The sequence below is a fragment of the Pollicipes pollicipes genome, unplaced genomic scaffold (assembly GCF_011947565.3).
Source record: "Pollicipes pollicipes isolate AB1234 unplaced genomic scaffold, Ppol_2.1 Scaffold_4740;HRSCAF=5597_pilon_pilon_pilon, whole genome shotgun sequence".
In the NCBI taxonomy this organism is placed as follows: domain Eukaryota; kingdom Metazoa; phylum Arthropoda; class Thecostraca; order Pollicipedomorpha; family Pollicipedidae; genus Pollicipes; species Pollicipes pollicipes.
In genome coordinates this window covers 36,738,914-36,759,097 of record NW_023596545.1, presented here as the reverse complement: position 1 = coordinate 36,759,097, position 20,184 = coordinate 36,738,914, and the positions used below count along the sequence as shown (strand labels likewise).

The window sequence follows — 20,184 nt, the reverse complement described above, 5'->3', positions numbered from 1 at the left end:
GGGAAGGAGAGCTCGTCAACGGGCGAGCTGAATACACCACGCTGACGTCATCGGCGCCATTTATGTGACAGCGGAGGGTCGGATAACCCTCACCGCTTTGTTGTGTAATCGGGGTCAATGACCGCCGGCACCACGTGCTTCGCTTCCGCCGTGACGCACCGCATTATCATGGGGCGCATGGGCTGGCAACCGGGCGGCCTGTCACCTTGTCACAGGCAGGCGCCCCGGACCAGAGACGGCCCCCATGCTGACCCCGCCGGCCCTGGTCCCGGGCGCCAGGCCTGAGCGGCTGGGCGGGCCGGAGCTGGGAGTCGCCGCATGTGCCAAGCGCGCCACAGAGGTGCGGCTATTTCAAAACAGCCGGCAACGGCAGACATGACGAATGGCCGCGAACATAATATCACCCAATGCTCGTGGTTTCAGTCTGAACCGGTCTTTACAGATTGCACCTTTCGCCCGAGACCTCTTTGAAGGGCGCTGGGGTGGGGGCTAGGCAGGGAGTTGGTCGTTCGTAAAAGCGAGGGGATGCGGCTGCAACACCACCCGTCGTAAGCAGAAACTTGAGGCCGCTGGTGCTGGTGCGTCTCTTAGCGCAGCAGCCTGCATCAGCGGCCTACTGCTGGCTGCAGCAGAACAGTCCACAACAGCAAGCTGCTGCGGTGCCTCAGCCCACATCTGCAGGCTGCTGCGGCACCACAGTCCACATCAGCAGGCTGCTGCGGCGCCTCAGTCCACAACAGCAAGCTGCTACGGCGCCTCAGTCCACATCAGCGGGCTGCTGCGGCACCCCAGTCCACATCGGCGAGCATCCGTCATTATCGCCATCAGTTCGCATCGCGTTTCGGCGGCGCCGCCCGCGCGCCCGCCCGCATCTGCATTGCAAACGGGATCCCTGGTGGCGGCGCTGCAGCGGCGGCGGCCGGCGGCGGCACCTCAGCCGAGGCGCGCCGGCCGCGGCCGCTGCAGGCGGCGGCGCGTGACCGCCGGCGCCCGGACCCGTGCAGCGTGCCGCGCGGGCCGCGGCTCCACCCCGGCGCTGCACCTGCCCGCCGCGCCGCCCTGCTTATCATAGCATTAGCATAGCGCCGGCGCCGCCGCTCGATGCGGGTCGCCCCCGCGCGGGAGCGTCGCACCGCCGGCTGGGAGACGCCGCGGGGGTCGGCGGCCGAGACAGGGCCGAGATATGGACGGCTGGACGGGTCAGCGGGGACGGAGTCGCCCCGCTGCTGACGCGGAGACGGTCCGGGAACATTCCGGCCGGCTTTGGCGGGATTACGATGGGAAGAAAAAGACTGCGCGGCTGTGGGGTTTCGTGCGGCGATGCTCGTACGGGCTCACCACCGCATATGCACGGGGTTATGAGCAAAACCGGCGCCTTGGCCGGATCATTGCCGGGCTTGGCGAAGCCGGCCACGGCCAGGGTGCCGTGACAGGCATGAAGCCGTGCCCCGTGACGGCCAGGCCGTAACTGTCCGCGGCGTGACGTGATGTGATCACGTGACTGGCGGCCCCCGGCCCATCCCGAGGCGGCGGACAGCAGGGCGGACGGACTCGATGGAGACGAACTCGCGGGGATTAACTGCGACGCGTCGGCCACGACAGCGGTCCTTTATTTTTGACCGAAAATTACGAAACGCCCGCATGCCACCGGCTTCGCTTCGGCACGCCACATTGAATGGTTTATCTCGATCCATCCAGCCTGCCAAGACGGTCCAGCGTTACCCTTCACCGACCTTGGACTTCGGAAGCAGCGCCATTGCCTTGCGCCCCATGAGTTTTGCCTGACCTCGAACTTTCAACCCAGCATCCGGGATCTGTCGCTGCTGGTATCGCCCACTCGCCGCCGCGCCGACCTGGGTAAGCCAGAGCTTAAGGCATGCCGGGCTTCGTTCATCTGCATATGGAGTATTTCTGCAGCGGATGTTGGAGCGTGGGCCCCATTTGGCGGAAGCTCGTGGCACGACGAGCAGCAGCCAAAAGGACCAGTTCGCTGGGGAGTCGGTCGCCACAAGGCTGTGAAAGCAGGCATCGATGCTGGGGGACAAGAGTCCACCGCCTTTTGCGGGAAGCTGAGTTCAGCATGATATTCGGAACAGTGAACTGGCTGGGAGCTCCAAAGCTAAACCGATAGATTCTGGCGAGTCGATCGACAACAGCGCGACGCCTGTGGTGAATCCTTCCTCCGCAACGCACACCGTCAGTCGGCATAAGGAGACTATACCAGCACTCCCAGTGGCAGTCACCAAAGCGTTTCAGCTCCCTCGGTCGCCAGTGACACTATCAAACGTGTGCATCTGGTTTGACGCCTCGCGTTGCGGCGATGCCACGACAAGGCTCAGCCGAGACGAGGGGGGGGGGGCTTGCCCCACCGGTCCGGCCGGCTCTGCGACCGTGTTTTTATCGGTCACGTGATCGGACCGGCTGGACCGGTCTCGGCGACGCAGCGACATCACGCCGCACCGGACCGGGCTGGAGCGAACCGGCGGGCCGATCCCGCCGGCCGGGACGAGCCGGCCGACCCTGCAGGACCGCGCGCGGTGTAACCGGCCGGACAGGCGGATGGGAAGCCCGGGCCGCCTGCCGGACCGGCCAGCCCCTGCCCCGGCGGTCCGCCCGCACCCAGCCCTCGAGCGAGCGGCGCCACGACTCCTCTGCCCGGCTCGTCACCGCCCCGGCCGCCTGATCAGGGGGCATCGAGCGGACTGAGGCGAGGCGGACAGCCGTCGACCGGCGGCAATTCCGTCGCGCTCGCGACGCACGACTCCGTGTCAGGTGCACTCAAGAGCCGAATGATCGCTGGCTGGGGCGCTTGATGAAGTCCCTTTGAGGCGGATGGTCAGTGAGAACCACGGGAGCCGTGGTTCTCGCGTTCTCCGTCCTCAGCAACAGAGATTGGCCCGCCCGTCAGGCGGGGGTACGTTGACGCATCGCGCGTCAAAAGGGCTGTAACGTGAGCGAAACACCGCAACTCCGCTGCGGATGGGTCAGTCCGATGGTGATCATCAGAGCCCTCATTGTTTGGTTGTCCAGCCTGTATGCGCTTCTGAAAAGACCGGACTCGACTGCCGAAAGCGTAGCCTACAAAACTGCAAATGCGACCAAAGTTTGTGAATAAATGCGTACGTGATGCACTCGGAAACGTTTCTTGAACGTGCTGACAGGAGTGGGTAGTAGACCCGATGCCAGCCACGTGCTGACGTGTGAGACATCAACAGGTGTAACGGTAAATGAGACGGCATACAAGCATCTGTTCTTTAACAGGACGGCAAGGGAGCGAGCCCCAGCTTATGGCGCAATTTAACATAACGTCCACAACATTCTAGGTAAACAAGGGCATGGAAAACATCGATGGTTCCAACTTTTTATCGGCGGCGGAGCAGGTGTTCCCATTTGCTGAGTTCCTCACCGAACTATACGACGCATTCGTTCGGTGTGCGTTAGCATGACGTAATGCGCGTGCCGTACACATATGGGCCCACGGAAGATTAAATGAATTAAGCCCACACAAGATGGTGCTATCGTCCATCGTGCCATGCGGTGTCTTCTAACCAGCATTGTGTCGTCTCCTCGCCAGTCATTTGCCGGGTAATGGCTTACACTGCATCATCTCTGGACGGCTTGGCCTTAATATGTCTCGCGTGATGCCACAGTATACGTTATGTGTAGTGACACCAGCAATGCAAACAGTAAACCGGCAGCAGGTGGCCAGCACTTACACGCTGGACGACATCCGGGACGAAAGCCGCAAAAGTAGGCAATATTTTCGTTGTTCGTCGGCCGTATGTCGAGGATATTAAACAGCTTTTTGGAATCATAGCCTTCTTCGTGTTCACAAAACAGCATTGGTAACATTTCGAAGGCCAACATTCCTTTATATGAGCTAAAAAAGGTACAGATACCAGTGAGATGTTATCAAATATCTTATGTGAGGGGCGGGGCTTGAACTGGGCAGCTAGTCGTTAAAGTATCTCGTCCCTCCCTGATAAAAACAGTAGAGGAGCCACCTTTCTCGGCTGGCACAGCAACTGAACTGGCCTTCGCACGCCTGAACACAACCTCAATCAGGATGACGCAATTCGATCGAGATATCGTGTAAGCGGAGTGCAGCTTATTGTCCGCTTTCGGGAACGGAAGTTTTTTTCCTGCGAATGACGCTGGCAAAGACGTTGCCCTGCAGTTCGCGTGCTGCTCAAGCCGGCTGCATCCCCGAAAAGAGACCCGGCTACAGGCTGCTGCCTGCTCGCGGTCTGATCTGTGCCGCATCAGCAAACAGCAACTGCGCACGCTCAATCGTCATCAGCCGATAGTGGAACGGGTCCCCGGGGCTGCGGCCGGCAACACCTGCAGCGAGACCGGCGAAGCGCGTCCGCCGCAGGCGCCCGCGCTCCCGAGACACCACCGGCAAAGAGCCGCCAGCGGCGGAGGACGGCGGCGCCCGCCTGTGGTCACGTGAGGCATCATGACGGGGCGCTATCTCCCCCTGCGATCAGCGCGCCCCGGTCACGCCGGCTGCTGAGCCCGCCGGTCCGAGGGCCGGGCGGGCGGCGGCCGTTCAGCCGCGGGACGGCGGCCGTCCCGGCAGGAGCGGGACTCTCAGGTCCGCCGCCGGGTCGCCGGGGTCGGGAGTTCGGCCATCGGATGCTGCTGTTGATCTTACCCACAGCCTCCAGCGCACGGGGCGTCGGTCGGCCCGGTCCGACCTGGATGAGCTGGCTGCCGGTCCGATGCACTCGACGAGTCCGATGCAAACAACGAGTTCCAAGCGACGAGTTCCAAACGTTGAATAGCTGTATTCTACGCCGTCGATTATGATAGAATGCCCAGCTGAATCACACTACACTGAATATCTCAAATGTAGATTACTGTAAGGACGTGAAACCCGAATGGCTGTGTGCACCGATATGCCATTACCACCGTAAGTCATCGCTATAGCAAAGCATCCAGGCATTAACCAGCAGCCCATTACGAATGGTTATGGGCAACAGGTTCTAGACGCTAAGCTCAAACCAGCCAGTTATGCCCCAAGTCGCTGTGGTGCAACGGGTCCCGGGCGCTCAACACATTCGGAAGTAGTTGACAGCAAGCAGCAGCGTGACAGCAGCGCACAGCACAGCAGCAGCAGCACACTTGCAGCAGCAGCTCGCTTGCAACAGCAACACCCTTGCAGCAGCAGTGGTCGTCGGGTCAACAGGCGACCCCGGGGCGGCGGTCAGCGCTTTCGATACCCCGCACCAAACATCACAGTGTTGGCGGTGGATTCATGGTGCGTGACTCCTCCTCGTTAGTGCGCTGCTGCGAAAACATTCAGCGTGCATACCAAATGCCTCCAGCGCGCCGCCCTTGTGCTCTGTTGCTCGCCGATCCGTCGATTGTCCCCAGTCCGCTGCGAACTACGCCAGTTTTATGGATGTTTCAAATAGCCGAGCGTCGAGAATCGACTGTCAGGCCACACAAGGACGTGGGATTTCCGCAAGGATGGAAGCCCGACCTCGAGGGGCCCCTTGCTCCTGTGAGGGATGTTTGATGGACACGATCTTTCATATGGAGCCCCCTAAGGAGTGTAGTAGGCATCTCGTTAGTTGCATGATCCCTCGTCATTTGTCTTTCATTGTGTATCATATGCCAATGCAAGATAGCATATGACAGGTGCATATGTGTGACAAAACTATATATATATATATATATATATATATATATATATATATATATAGTACATACATACCTATACACCTGACACACCTGACACACAGGGATATATATTTATATATTTGCCTTCAATTTGATGCTATCGCATGTCTTTCTCGTGCCTTCTAGGATATTATGATGCCATGCTCTCGCATGCTGCAGAGAGCTGCGTGAAATAAAACACCATTCTGAGGGTCTCATTTTTTCGCGATGCCTGAGGAACTTTCGCCAGGTGCAGACGCACTGCAAATGTTTTCAATTGTTAGGCTGTCTCACTGCCAACCGACTGGCTACCAGCTCTCAACACTGCGAATGTGTCGGCAGCGTCAGATGTGTGGAATGTATCGAGCTGTTCAGAAATGCCTCTGACGTAAATATGTCTTATCAGTAGCTAGTTGCTGCTCGTCCGGCCCGCGGCCAGCAGTCGCAGCCGAGCCGGCGCGGCCCCGCCGACGCCGTCTGCAGCCCCGCCACCGCCTTCCGCCGCCGTCGTCCGCAGCCCCGCCACTGCCCTCCGCCGCCGCCGTCCGCAGCCCCGCCACTGCCCTCCTCCGCCGCCGCCGCAGCCCCGCCACTGCCCTCCTCCGCGCCGCCGTCCGCAGCCCCACCACTGCCCTCCTCCGCCGCCGCCCGCAGCCCCACCACTGCCCTCCGCCGCCGCCGTCCGCAGCCCCGCCACTGCCCTCCGCCGTCGCCGCCCGCAGCCCCGCCACTGCCCTCCGCCGCCGCCGTCCGCAGCCCCGCTGCCGCCGTCCTCCACCGCCGTCCGCGGCCCCGCCGCCGCCGTCCTCCGCCGCCGCCCGCAGCCCCGCCACTGCCCTCAGCTGCCGCCGCCCGCAGCCTCTCTGCCGCCCTCCTCCGCCTCCGCCCGCGGCCCCGCCGCCGCCGTCCTCCGCCGTCACCCGCGGCTCCTCTGCCGCCCTCCTCCGCCGCCGCTCGCAGCCCCTCTGCCGCCCTCCTCCGCCGTCGCCCGCGGCCCCGCCGACACCGTCCTCCGCCGCCGCCCGCAGCCCCGCCACTGCCCTCCTCCGCCGCCGCCCGCAGCCCTCTGCCGCCCTCCTCCGCCGTCGCCCGCGGCCCTGCCGTCGCCGTCCTCCGCCGTCGCCGGCGGCCCCGCTGCCGCCGTCCGCCGGCGCGGGCTTCAGCCATCATCACTCACCTGAGCAGGAGGTACAGAGCGGCCGGGTGGCGGGCGGGCGCGTACTCCAGCGTCGGGTGGTAGCCGGCCGGCGGCGGCAGGTACGGCGCGTGAGCGGGCGCGCCGCGGGCCACGGCCGGGCCCGGCCATGGCCAGTCCGGGGGCGGGTGGGAGCTGCTCAAGCCACACTCGCCGCGACCCACCATCGTGGCGCCGCACCGAGCCGGCACTAGCGCGCCGCGCGCCACGGCCGCCGCCGGCCGGTCGCGCGCGCGCGGCCGCCGACGGCCGGCCGACGCAGCGGCGCCGGCTGCAGGCCAGCCTCACCTGCCGCTGTATGTATACGGCGCCCGGAGCGGCCGTCGGTACGGACCGCCTCTGCTGGGGAACCCTGGCGCTGTTCAGCGGCCATTTCACGTTTATTTCGATAACTGGCCGGCGTGTTTTTCGCCGTTGCCTCCTGGTATATCAAGGGACGGCTATTGCGGCGTAATAACTTGCAAGACCGAAAACTACGAGCTGAACAAGTCTTCATTACATGCGTCTGACGCTGATGCATTGATGAAAGGTTGATACGGCGCTGTGTGTTACGGTCGGGCAGTTGCTGTTGACGGCGAGTGGCAGCGACAGCTCACTCAGCTGAACGGACAGCAGCTAAGCTGACTTCACGCTGTGCTCAAGGACCGAAGCCTGGTTCATGGACCCGAACGGGGCTTGCGGCAGCAGGTCGCGCAGGCGCAGCGGCGCTTGACACGGCCTGACCGAATGTCATGACCTCGGCACCGTCTGGAGCAGCAGCGCGTCCACCGACCTGACCTGACTGCATCAGCCAGCCTCGCGTCGCCGCGGCCGCCTCGGCTACTGCGCCGGCTCTGTCCTGACCTCACCTGACCTGAGTCACCCGACCCCGCCTTACCACCTGACCGCGCCGGGCGGCCGGGGGCCTCACCGCTCGACCCGTGACGGCCCGTCCCGGACCTGACGGTTGCAATCTTCAGGCAGCTCAGCGCTGACGTGGCGGTTACCAGCCGGGCTGGTCGATCGCCGGCTGCCCGCCTGCCTGGCGCCGGTAGCCGTCTTCCGGCCACTCCAGGGGCGCAGGCACGCGGGCACAGGGGCATGCGCCTCCTGTGGTCCTCAGAGGACCTTCGTGTCCCTCGGGACCGAAAACTAAAGAGGCCGAAGGGCTGGCTAGGGGCCGTATTGAGGGAAGCCCGGCGCGTAAGGCCGGGGCTCTGGAATGTCAACCAGGACGGTGCCTTGTGACGACATTGGTAAGATTCTGGTTACCCTCATTGTCCCGGAGGATCCCTACTGCCGATCAAATACCACCAATATCAAGCATTTAGCCCCGTGTCAGCCTGGCACCCATTTCCCAAGAATGGACAGAGCCGGGGCCCGCGAACGTCAGTCCTCTAGCACTGGTCCGCGCCCTGTGTCGGTCAGGGACACCCTCTGCCGACAAGGGGCCATGGAGGTCAGACAGTGGCCCGATAAGCCGAACTGGCGTCCATGAGCCAATCGTTGTACCCTCAGTGCAGGTCAGGGATCCTTTTCTTGGGAGCTAGGCTTCTTCCATCGGCGAGGATCCCTGTTGTCGACCCGGGGCCAACTGCTCCTGTCAGGAAGGCCTCCTGCGTCAGAGAGGTGACCTATGCATTGATGTACCCCCTCTGCGACATCCATGTCGACCAGAGACCCCGGCCCCCTGGTCGGCAGAACTTGCAGCCGGTAAAAATCCGGGCTGGGACGGTATGGGCCTCCAGCCCCTGACTGGGAGAGGTATGGGTGTAATCCTAACCACACCGGAGTCTCCAGTATTGCTTTTCCACGTCAAGCCTCGGTGGTATTCTTTTGACGTTTCCGTGGTGAGCTCATTGTACCGTGACATAAAGCAAACGACCCGCATTATACCACGATAAACCGGCTGGCGTCGACGAGCGCGCTGCACCTTCGCACCGAAAGGAAGGCTGTGTCTGAGTGCGGCACCTCTCACGACGTATACCCATTTTGGACCGCTTGCATGGGGTAGTGCAGCGCTGCAAAACATGCAAATGCATTGCGCCATGCACATCCGGATCCATCAAACCGCATTTATCAAAGGAGGGCAATTGGTCTCCTGGCGACCGCGGTTCGATTGATGAGCCTGCTCAACAACGCTGCTTTTATGGGGTACCGTCATTTGCGCTTTGAAACCGGTACAGCGACACGAGAAGTTGACGGCTGGATTAGTGAACACAACAACGTTCCCTTGACAACTTTGCCAGCCATCCCTGCAGCTGACAAGTCTTAAAAGCCATCGGAGACGAGTGGAATTCCCATCAGCAACTCACAATTGGAGCGGGCATTGCATCCCGGTGGCAAGAATTGCACGACGAACTTGAGTCACTGGGACACTGACCGTTCTCGGATCAGAGTCAGGACACTGACCGTTCCCGGATCAGTCAGGACGCTGACCATTCCCGGATCACAGCCAGGACACTGACAGTTCCCGGATCAGAGTCAGGACACTGACATTCCCGGATCACAACCAGGACACTGACCGTTCCCGGATCAGTCAGGACACTGACCATTTCCGGATCACAGCCAGAACGCTGACCGTTCCCGGATCGGAGTCAGGACACTGACCATTCCCGGATCACAGCCCAGAACACTGACCGTTCCCAGATCACAATCAAGACACTGACCGCTGACGGATTGCAGCCAGGACACTGACCGCTGCCGGATCACAGCTGGGACACTGACCGTTGCCGGATCACAGCCAGGACGCTGACGCTGCCGGATCACAGCTAGGACACTGAACGTTCCAGAATCACAGCTAGGACACTGACCGCTCCCGGACCGCAGTCAGGAGAACTCAGGCAACTTCCAGTAAATGAGTAGGCGAGAGAGGAGTGGTCTGGAATGACGTTTCCTTGAAATTGTGGATGCAATGCCGGGGAGGAAGGGGGGTGAGAGGAAAGCGCGAGGGGTTTAAAAACTCTTAGTCTGGACAATTTTTCTTTTTTCATTTTTTCTCGAAAACATGCATTTTTTATGGTCTACAGTGGTAACCTTAGAGCACATCAATGCCAGCCTTAGCCTTCAAATATAGTAATGTCATGAATAATAGCACCATCGCTCGTTGATAGCCTTTACAACGGAGAGACCGAGACAAGCTAACCATCCTATCCATCCTTAACAGCTGCATCACACTGAAGTCATCTTGAATAGAATAATCTGACTGAGAATACTGTGCTCTTAACATGGACTAAATGCTCATGGATGCGCGCAGAGGAGTGGGGTCTATTCACACCCCTAGTTACTTACTTGACGTGAAATTCAAAGCTCCACACATTACTATACCAACAATTTGCGCCGCAAATGTCGTGAAAATCCCGACAGACTGGTAGACCTGCAACCGTGATTTGTGCTCATTATCTTCTAATACCTGGTTGCAACAGACGAGCGTTTCTGCTTCCACTACAGCGAAAGGCAGCACCGCGTGTTGGTTGCACAGCGACCGGTGATACCTCGCATGTTGGCCGGGCTTAACAGATCCGCTCGATCCGTTAAGAATTCGGATTCATTAAGGATGTGAATCCATTAAGGTACGGACCCCACACCGGGATCCACAAGTGTATCCTCCCAGAATGTAGATCCATTTAAGTCTGGACTCCCCCATCGAGGATTGATTGGTGGTTGGACCACTCATTAGCCTGGAAGAGTACAAGACGCCAAATCCCTATGTGCCTATGCTCGAGCTTAGTATACAAACCATACCTACGACAAATCTACACTGCTGGAACCGGTAAGTTCCGCACGACTGGCCACCTAATCCGTAGACTGATGTAATCGGCGTGTAGTCACATCTCCCTACAGAAAAAACACGCAAAGCAGCGAAGGCATACGGCGTGCCTTGCAGCCTCCCCAGAATTACCGGTGAGTATCTAAAAGGCGGTGTTCACGCTCGGCGCATGGGTTTTCGACTTCAATACCTCATCGAAGTTTACGCTGCCTTCGGGCTTGCGAGTTTGCCCGACCGGTCAGCCCTCAGGCGCCGCCCCTCGGGTGACAGATCTCCAGAAGCGCTCTAGGCAGCGTGAACACGTGTCAGCTACTCCGGGGCGCGCGTAGCAGCCCGGACAAAACAGGGTACTCGGCTCTGTCAACGGCAAACACCGATAGGCAATGACGCATCCCAGGTCCCTAGAACCGTTCAGTGAACGGCTGCCGTGAACACGAGCGCTCTCCCCTCCCACACCCGGCACACGCGGGGAAATTTCAAAATGACGGAACGCGCGGAACACAAGTCGATGATCTGAAAGGAGGTCGATTTGGGGCCTAAACGCTTTCGAGAACTGACTCGGCAGCCTGACCAAATCGGCCGTTTCCGGCGCCCGCGGACGCTAGAGCGCGCGGTCAGCACAGTGCTTCGGACGAGCCACAACGTCGCGCGAGCGTTTTGCCTCGCGTCTCCAAATCCCCCTCCAGCTCATCGACTCCCGTTTGGAGTCGCATCTGGAGCAGCGGGGTGAAGCCGGGAGGAGCAGACAGGCCAAGCGAAAAGGATCTATTCAACCTGAAAGTGATCATACAGGCAGAACGACACACACACACACACCAATGTATTCTCACCGAAGCGAGCCGGTGCGAACGGTTCCGGTGCGACGAATACAGCGACGCGGTGACACAACGCTTGATAAACGAGAGACTAGACTTGCGTGGGGCGCCGACCGCATCACGCCTGACCAATCCCGTTCACAGCGTCAGAGATCAGACGGGGTCCGCGTCGCGAGAGACGACGCGCCGGCACGCCCGCGGGCCGCCGTGGACAGACTGAGCCGGCCACACAGCCCGCAGCATTCAGCCTCGCGCCTGGCTTCATTAGCGCTCGCATTGAGACGAAGCGCGGTCGGCATTCAGCAACACACCGCGGACCACGCTTCAGTAGTCAGACCAGCCGCCTGTGTTCTTCGGCCGCCCGCGAGTGAACGCGATTCACATTCATCGGGAACCGCACGGCGCCGTTCCGCGGGGACACGCAACGTCCTCGCCAGACGACGCTCATGACTGTATGGCCAGGAGAGCCGACATTCAACAGGCCACGGAACACCGACAAGCAGGGACGTAGCGGATGAGGGGAGGGAGGCGCAGCTCACGGCCTACCCCGCCTTCACACCAGAGCCGATCCTACTGTTTCATCAGGTGGAAATTACCATGCCAACGGTCCGAACCTCCAAATCCAGTTTGAACTCCACGACAGCAGTTCACCCCTCTCCCTTAGATCATCGACATACGGGCATGAAAGCCCACTGTCGCGTCTGTCGTCAGGGACCCGCTGCCCACTGTCGCGTCTGTCGTCAGGGGCCCGCTGCCCACTGTCGCGTCCGTCGTCAGGGATCCGCTGCCCACCGACAGAGATCATGTGGCGTAGACCTCGCCACGCTATGTCCGGGCGGCAGACATCCGCCGAAGCGGCGACAGTCAACAGCGGTCCGGCCGGCCGCGCAACACCGCCGGGTAGCGCCGCCGACCGCGGCGGGGGACGGCAGACCGCCACGGCCGCCCGCCGACGCCACGACTCACAGGTCAGGGAGCGGGGGAGGGCGCCACCGCCACCGACGGCGCGCCGCGAACTTCGGGCGCCGCCGGCCCTACATGGCGTAGCAGAAGAGCTGCTTCTGGTCGTAGGCGGCCAGGCCGAAGGTGGCGCCGTCGGAGCGCAGGAATCCGGCTCCCACCAGGCGAGCGTTCGCCTCGCGCTCCGTGAACTTGTGCGTCAGCTGCCGGCAAGGACGTTCGGTTAGCAACCGCGCTCCGGCCGTGCGCCGCGGGCGCAACGGCGTCCCGTCACGAGCTGGTGACGTCATCACGAGAGGAGGCCGCACGCTTTCGGACGGGAGTGCCGCCGCGATCCGCCCTCCGCCCGTGTTTCATAACAGTGGTCTGAAATTGAACCTAGCGGCCTAGTGCAGGCGGAGGGCATTACCCGGTCAGAGAGCGGTGGAACGGAGCCCCAGCTGCCAGCGATGACTGCATCAGCGCCGGACGGCGGCTCTATCGACCGTCCGCCGCCCACAGAGCAGCCACTGCCGGCTGCCGCCGCGTACCGCAGGCCGCTGACCACGGCACCGTCTGTCTCATCACGGACCGGACCGGGAAAGGGGGGGGGGGGGAGGACCGGCCGCCCGCACCAGATACGACCGATACCAGCCCGCTGCGTCCGGTCCCCGGCAGCCGGCAGATGTTGCGGGGACGCCCGCCGTGCCGCAGTCTTCTGTTTCCGGAGAGGAGGCGGCTGCCGACCGGCCGCCGCAGAACACAAGGCAGCGACGGCGGCCAGCGCACGGCCAGGATGGGCGGAGGGGGGGGGGGGGGGAGGGGGAGAAGGCGCGCACACCAAACCACATCGACAGCTTGATCCCGGAACCGACAGCAACCGAGCTGAGCCAGCACGGTGCCCTCTGACAGCCCGGCTGCTGGACGCTCCAGCCCGAACCCGCGCCGGCCGCCTCACTCACCGGCGTGGCAGAGTCGGCCACCTTCCAGACCTTGACGAGCGCGTCTTCGGCGACGGTCAGCAGCAGTCCGCTCTCGGGCGCCAGGTCGAGCCCGGTGATCCAGCGCGCGTGCGCCGTGGCCTCGGCGCGGATCTGGCCCGACTCGCGGTTGAAAAGGCGCAGGTGGCCCGAGCCGTACGCGGCCACCACGTACAGCTCGGTCAGCGTCAGCGCGGTGCACGGCGCCCTGGCGGCGGCGGAGGCGGCGGCGGTGAGGCTCACGGCGGCGACAGGATGGCCGGTCGGCCCGGCGCGCGCCCGCCGACGTGTCCTGCGTCGAAGCGGGCGGCGGGACGCGCGTGGCCGGCCGGCCCAGTCAGCGGGGACCGGGCACACGGAGACGGGAGGGGGGGGGGGGGGGGGGGCAGACACGACGCAGTGCGCCCACGCCCAGTGTCCCTCGCGCACCGCGAGGGACAAACGGGACATGGTTTCATGTATAGATCTGCGCGCCCAGACCCCGTTCTGCATACACAATGGTATCTAAATGACGCAGATGGCTGAAAACGAGATGGTAAAGCAGACAGATAATCTGGGAGCGTTCAATCCCCTCATAAAACATATCTACTGATACGAACACATGCTGCAGACGAGCCTGACGACAAACCGCAATCACGAAGTAAGACCACACCACAGCCATGACACGGCACACATGCACACAAGGTCTACATCTCCCAAAACTAGGAGCTTCACAAAGGTACCTGCGAGCATCCCACATTTGCTTTGACAGCATCCTTCACCAGACGACTCCCTGGCCCGACAACCACTCGCACCACACGCTGCTGGTGAAGCCAACAGGACACCGTCAGCGCTGTCACAATCTCAGCGGCTCGGTGCTCCCGGTACTGGCCGAGCTCCCGGCACTGGCCGTGCTCCCGGTACTGACCGAGCTCCAGGCACTGGCCGTGCTCCTGGCACCACGGTGTGCTCTCGGCACTGGCCGTGCTCCCGGCACTGGCCGTGCTCCCGGCACCGCGGCGTGCTCCGTACCCGTAGTGGTCGATCTGCCGGAGCCGCGCCACCTCGCTGCCCTTGCCGGCCCACTGCACGATGTTGCCCGTCTCGTCGGCCGACACCAGGTGTCGCTCGTCGGCGGCCAGCGCGCAGATGGCGCTGGCGTGCATGCGGACCCGCTGGCCCAGGTGCAGCTCGCCCTCGGCGCCAGAGTCCGACTGGAACACCAGCAGCGAGCCGTCCGACGTCCCTGCCAGGCGGGGGTCACAGCGGCTGTCACCAGCGGTCAGACAGGGTCACACCAGCGGCGAGCCGTCCGACGTCCCTACCGAGTAGGGTCACAAGCGGCTGTCACCAGCGGTCAGACAGGGTCACACCCGGATGTCACCGGCGGTCAGACAGGGTCAGAACAGCAGCGAGCCGTCCGACGTCGCTGCCAGGCGGGGTCACATGCGGCTGTCACCGGCGGTCAGACAAGATCACAGCAATGCCACCGGGGTCAGACAGGGTCATATGGCGTCACCGGGGGGGGGGGGGGGAGGGGAACATATTCACAGAGGCGCCATCATGGATCAAATCGGGTCATGTGAGGTCACCATAGGTTAGATTAGGTATCGGGGAACTATCATTGATTAGGTAGGGTCGCAGGGGCACCATCACCATCATCATCATAAAATTGGGTCACGGGTGTCATCAAGGGTAGATTGGGTCATGGACCATTCTCATGGGTCAGACAGGGTCACAGACACATTACGGGTCAGATCGGGTTACGAGGCGCCACTACCGGTCAGTTTGGGCCACAGGGCGTTGTCATGGGTTAGACAGGGTCACAGGTACGTCATGAGTCAGATCGGGTGACGGGGCGTCATTATCGGTCAGATTGGGTCACAGTGTATCACTTTCGGTCAGATTGGGTCACGGGGCGTAATCATTAATCAGATAAGGTCACAGGGTCGTCAAGGGTCAGATATGATCACAGAGTCGTTACCATACGTCGGATTGGCAGGGGACTGCCGCCCACTGCCGTTAAACCTAGATGCCGAAAATTACAGATTGGAGCGCGAGGCGCCACAGCGAGTAGCGGGAAGGGGGTCGTGAGACATGGTCACCAGGGGTCCGACATTCTCACGTGCAAAGTGGAGACTGATAAGCGTCAAGCTGAAGAACTAGCAGCCAACACCTCGGGGCACAGGCTGGGCAGGTACTATCACAGTGTCATGAGGGCTACGACAACACAACGATGTCCTACGAGAGCATCCTCTCATCTCGAGGCGTCAGAGAATAGTGAACAAAACACCGTCCGAAAGAACAAATGAGCGCGGATCATCCGATACCACCTAAAGACGCATATCCCTCATTTCTTCCGGGGAAAAAAGGAAGCACACCGACCATCAGTGGCCTGCCTCCAGTGCGAGCAAACACCGAGCCATAGACGGGTGCACGTGCAGTGTGCACCAGTGAAGCCTTGCGCCCGGTCGTCGCGCGCCGCTCACAGCAGCGCGGTGCGGTGCATCAAACGCCCGGCGACGCTTTCAACACGACGGTGGCAACAGATGGCCAGGTGACGCCGAGTGTGTGCCTGAGGCGAAATCGGAGCGTGCCTACAGTGCTTTGTCATTCACGAAAACATTCCGTGACAAACCATCAGGATGCTTAGTGACTACCTTGCAAGAACTTCGAAATGAAAAGGTGGCGCCAGATACTGTTTGCCACCTTCCCAACGCTTAAATGACGTACGTGCGGCCGGCGTGCGTCCGGTGTGGCTTTGACCAAGCCAAGACACCGTGCACAGCTGGGGTGCACTGGCACTGCACGCGCGGCCGTGGCACGGCCCGGGTGCAGCCGTCCCGCTCGTGTGGTGCGTCCTGCCTGGCTCCGGTCGCGCGGCGACATCACCCAACGCCCCAGTGCCTGTGCGGTGCGCAGGCGTGCCCACAGCGAGGTGCGCGCCCGCTACGGCGGTGCATCACAGCGACACCGAGCACCCACCGACGCAGGCCTTGCCCAGAAACGCGGCCAGGCCCCTGGTGAAGCAGCGCGCGCCCTCCTGCGTGTAGGGGAACGAGAACAGCAGCATGGAGGCGTGCTGGTTGTAGAAGTCGACGCTGTTGGAGCAGGCCGCCACCAGGTAGGTCCAGTTCTTCAGCTCACACCAGCGGACCTGCGGGCAGCCGGCGGCCGCCGGCGGCGGACCAGGTGGGGTGGCGCGGGACAGGCGCGCACCACGCGGGGGACGGAGCGGCGCCGGCCACAAAGGCGGGACGGGCGCCTGATGCCAGTCGGGGCAGGGACATGCAGCCAGACAAAGGACGTGAGCCGCGGACGTGGACTCAAACAGGTGAGAACAGGACGGCGGTGAGGCTGACCTCAGCGTGTCAGAGCCGGCTGCGAGCCAGGCGTCGGGACCGGCGCCTGCAGTGGTCAGAACACGGACAGACTGATGGGTAGACTACAGACCGCCTACCCGAACACGACGAGTAATGCAGGGAAAGTGACTGACAACTACCGCAAGAGCTAACAAAGCACCCGCTCGCCTCCCTCGCCAGTCCCTAACGCCAGCGCGCCCGACAGCCGCTGCGCGCCGGTCGCGCCACCCGAGCCCCACCTGCAGCACGGTCTGGCCGTCCTCCTCGGAGCGGCCGCTGACTGCGCGTGACTCGACCGTCTCGTCGGCCAGCTTGACCAGCGATATCTGGTTCTGGTGAGGCCAGGCCAGCCAGGTGGCGTCGGCGGTGCGGCGCACGGCCAGACTGTTGGCGCCGGCCGCGCACGAGTGCGTCAGCAGCAGCGTCTTCTCACGCTCGTACATGGCGGCCGGGGCTGACGAGCGGCCGGGCGGAGCGCTGCAGGCCGCGAACACGGACGAAGTGAGGCTGGGCTGTTGGAGAGGCGCTGGCCCTCGCACAGAGGTAGAGCGCAAAGGCCGCTACGAACGGACGTAGGGCGTTGAGGTCTTGGGCCTCACGCGGTGGCACAGGGAGGAAGTCACCAGAACTGAAAGCAAGAAGACCGGAGGTCAGTTTGAGCGCCGCTGGAAGAATCGGTGTGAAACTGTCCAGCAACGTCGTCGCCAGCACGGTGGCGGAAGCGTGAGAGGGGCGGGGAGGGGGAGGGAGCAATATCCCACAACCCAAACACTAGTGGGGCAACACATGCTTTTGTCCTCAAAATGAACGCATGCCAAACATCAGGCTCCAACTTCATCAGTTGTGTCCAGACGACGTTCTTCGCTTTATCAGACACCCAGCACAATTAACTTCTGTTGAACCTGCTGTGGGGTCGCTTGTGAAACCGCGCACTGGTCATAAGGCACAAGGCTATGGACAAGCTGAAAGCCACCACAGCGTCGCCTGAAGAGCCGCCACGCAGGCCTGAGATCTCGCAGCACGCCATTCTTCACTGCACGACTGTCATCTCCGACATCCTGCACTGACTGCGAAGCCTGCCGAGAACGGCGACACATGCCGCCACGCGAGGACGTCTCCTCCATCACCCCTCACAGATCACAACTGGACATTCCGCCCCCAGAGCTGGCAACAACCAGGATTTTTCGGTGTGACGCGATCAAGGAGGTTCGACTTTGGAACGTAAGCCGGAGAACTCTCCGGCACACCTGCATGCTACCCATAAAACTACCGTCTCTGCACCGACTCAACAAATTTGGCCCCCAGACTTTTTGATTCTTCACATCCATGGTCAGACAGACTGATCCTATCAACGAAACTTTGTTCAAAGTATGTCCCTACAATGGCCTTTACACATCATCCAGCACTCAGCCATGATTGGACCTCTTGCACTGCCTGAGCTGTTCCTGGATGACCACATGACTGATGGTGCTCAATGACAATGACAACTGAGCTCCAGCCTAAGCTCAGGAGAGGCGATGCCTGTCCATCTCCTCAACCATGCAGTGAAGTTGCATGGTATGCATTTACAACATGTGCTCTTTCATACCATACACATTTGTTTTCTGTGGGTACAAAATGTAGTTGCATATGTGTGCTGCTGGGAAAAGTACACACATTTAGCACTGTTTCTGTGGAAGAATGATGTGTGTTGTGTACTGGTCCACCCTTGTATACACAGAATGTGCACTCAGTTAGTTGTAAGGTTTCCAGAATGTGTTGCCTGAGTGATGCTTTGATTATAATAAACAAACCCTGATTGGGACATCATATGGTGTGGAAAGAGCTGCAATACCCATACCCTTGCAATCTGCTAAAATCAAAGGCCCTGATACATGCACCAGACATAGCACAGACCATATGATGGCCTCTCTGTCACTGATGATGGCTTGGATTTGTCATGGGTCATAATCTGAGGAGCCTTCTAAGGTGGGCAGTCTGCACTGAAAATGTTAATTGGGCCCCAAGGTCTCAGATATGCCTTCCTTTCACTGATAATTAAATAATGAACTGAAAGTTCAGTGCAGTTTCACAGACAACTATGCACTCAGAACAATTAATGCAAATACTGGGACTCACAGCTGAGAATGAATCCAAGACCGGTTCAGATCATGAACTGATAAAAAACAATTGAATCCCAAATACTGAAATCCTAAGTAGACCACTATCCACCATAGAATAAGTCACCTCACATAATCATCTCATTCATACAATAGCCATGAAAGCAAATACTTTGCAGAGATGGACTTGGGAAGTCTGCTAAACAAAGCTAATTACAAAGAAGCCAATCTGAGGCCACCCTGTAACCCTGAGGCCCTGTCACCCTATAACCCTGTCATCCTGAGGTCACCCTGTTACCCTAAAGTCATTAGATAGCCTTGAGCCAAACCCACCCCTTGTATTGCAAAGCAATTTTAGTTCAATACTAATATAATAGCCAACAGTTGGCAAAAATTGTGAAGTGATATATTCTACTGTGACTTTTTTGGATGGTTGCCAAATAATCCAGAATAAATTAACATGCCAATTTCACTTATATTCCACACTTTGTTCATGAAAATGAATTGCATCTAAGAATGTTATGCATTGCAAATGAGGCTGCTTTAGAATACCTAGGCAGCCTGAGTAGCTACTTTGCACACCACACATGCTCAGACCCCCTAACAGTTTTTTCAAATAACATAACACCCTGAATTCACTTTGGATATCAACCATTCCAACTGAAATATTTCCCCATGCAATGTTTAGCTCATTGCCATTAGCTTATTCACACCGCAATGCAGATTGGTTCCAGTTACTTGTCTCACAACAAGCTTTAAAACAAGATTTAGAAAACAGATAACAGTAGAATTAGCCTTATTCCTAAAAAAACAGGATAATGGAGATATAGTTTGGCAGTTATTTCTGCAACGTGCGTTTCTCGAAACAATAGCTGAAGTGAATGGCATTGTTGGCGACTTGGTTTCGAGAAAGGCATGTTGCCGAAATATCAACCCACCTATATCTCCATTCTTCTAGTTTTTCCGAGGAATAGGCTAATACTACTGTCTTATCTGTGTGACTGATGTCCCTCGCCAATGCATTGAACAACTTACGAGATTTGGAACGCGCATTTGCAGATTAGGAACCCCCTGCCGCCCAACAAACGGCTAATTTTCAGCAGAATGGAGAAATTCACGCGACTTACCGCCCGCACGGCGTTCAGCAGCTCGCACGTATTACGTTTTCTGCTGCGGCATTTAACAAATGCGGCAAAAAAGCACGGCGGCAGAGATACCAAATCAAGGATGTGGTAGCAATCAATAAATTCCCAGTCTTGCTCATTTCAAGCTCATTAAAACATTTTGCTGGTATAGGCCGGTATTTATCGTTTTTCCAAATCGTTTTGACATGCCTGAACTAAAAAAGAATCGGGATTGCCAGCACTAACAAGAAGATCGGCACCGTTTCATAGGAAACC

At 59.8% G+C, this 20,184-nt stretch overlaps 1 protein-coding gene across 1 annotated transcript; it reads right to left on the bottom strand.

Annotated features, from left to right (window-relative positions):
• Positions 1-12,387: 12,387 nt before the first annotated feature.
• On the bottom strand, positions 12,388-19,906 carry LOC119098676 (WD repeat-containing protein 54). Its single transcript, XM_037221663.1, has 6 exons — positions 19,820-19,906; positions 16,925-17,313; positions 16,309-16,480; positions 14,356-14,569; positions 13,327-13,552; positions 12,388-12,588 (listed from the first exon to the last, which is right to left on the bottom strand). The coding sequence occupies exons 2-6, from the start codon at positions 17,126-17,128 to the stop codon at positions 12,460-12,462; spliced, it is 945 nt and encodes a 314-aa protein (XP_037077558.1). The 5' UTR covers positions 17,129-17,313; positions 19,820-19,906; the 3' UTR covers positions 12,388-12,459.
• Positions 19,907-20,184: the final 278 nt, after the last annotated feature.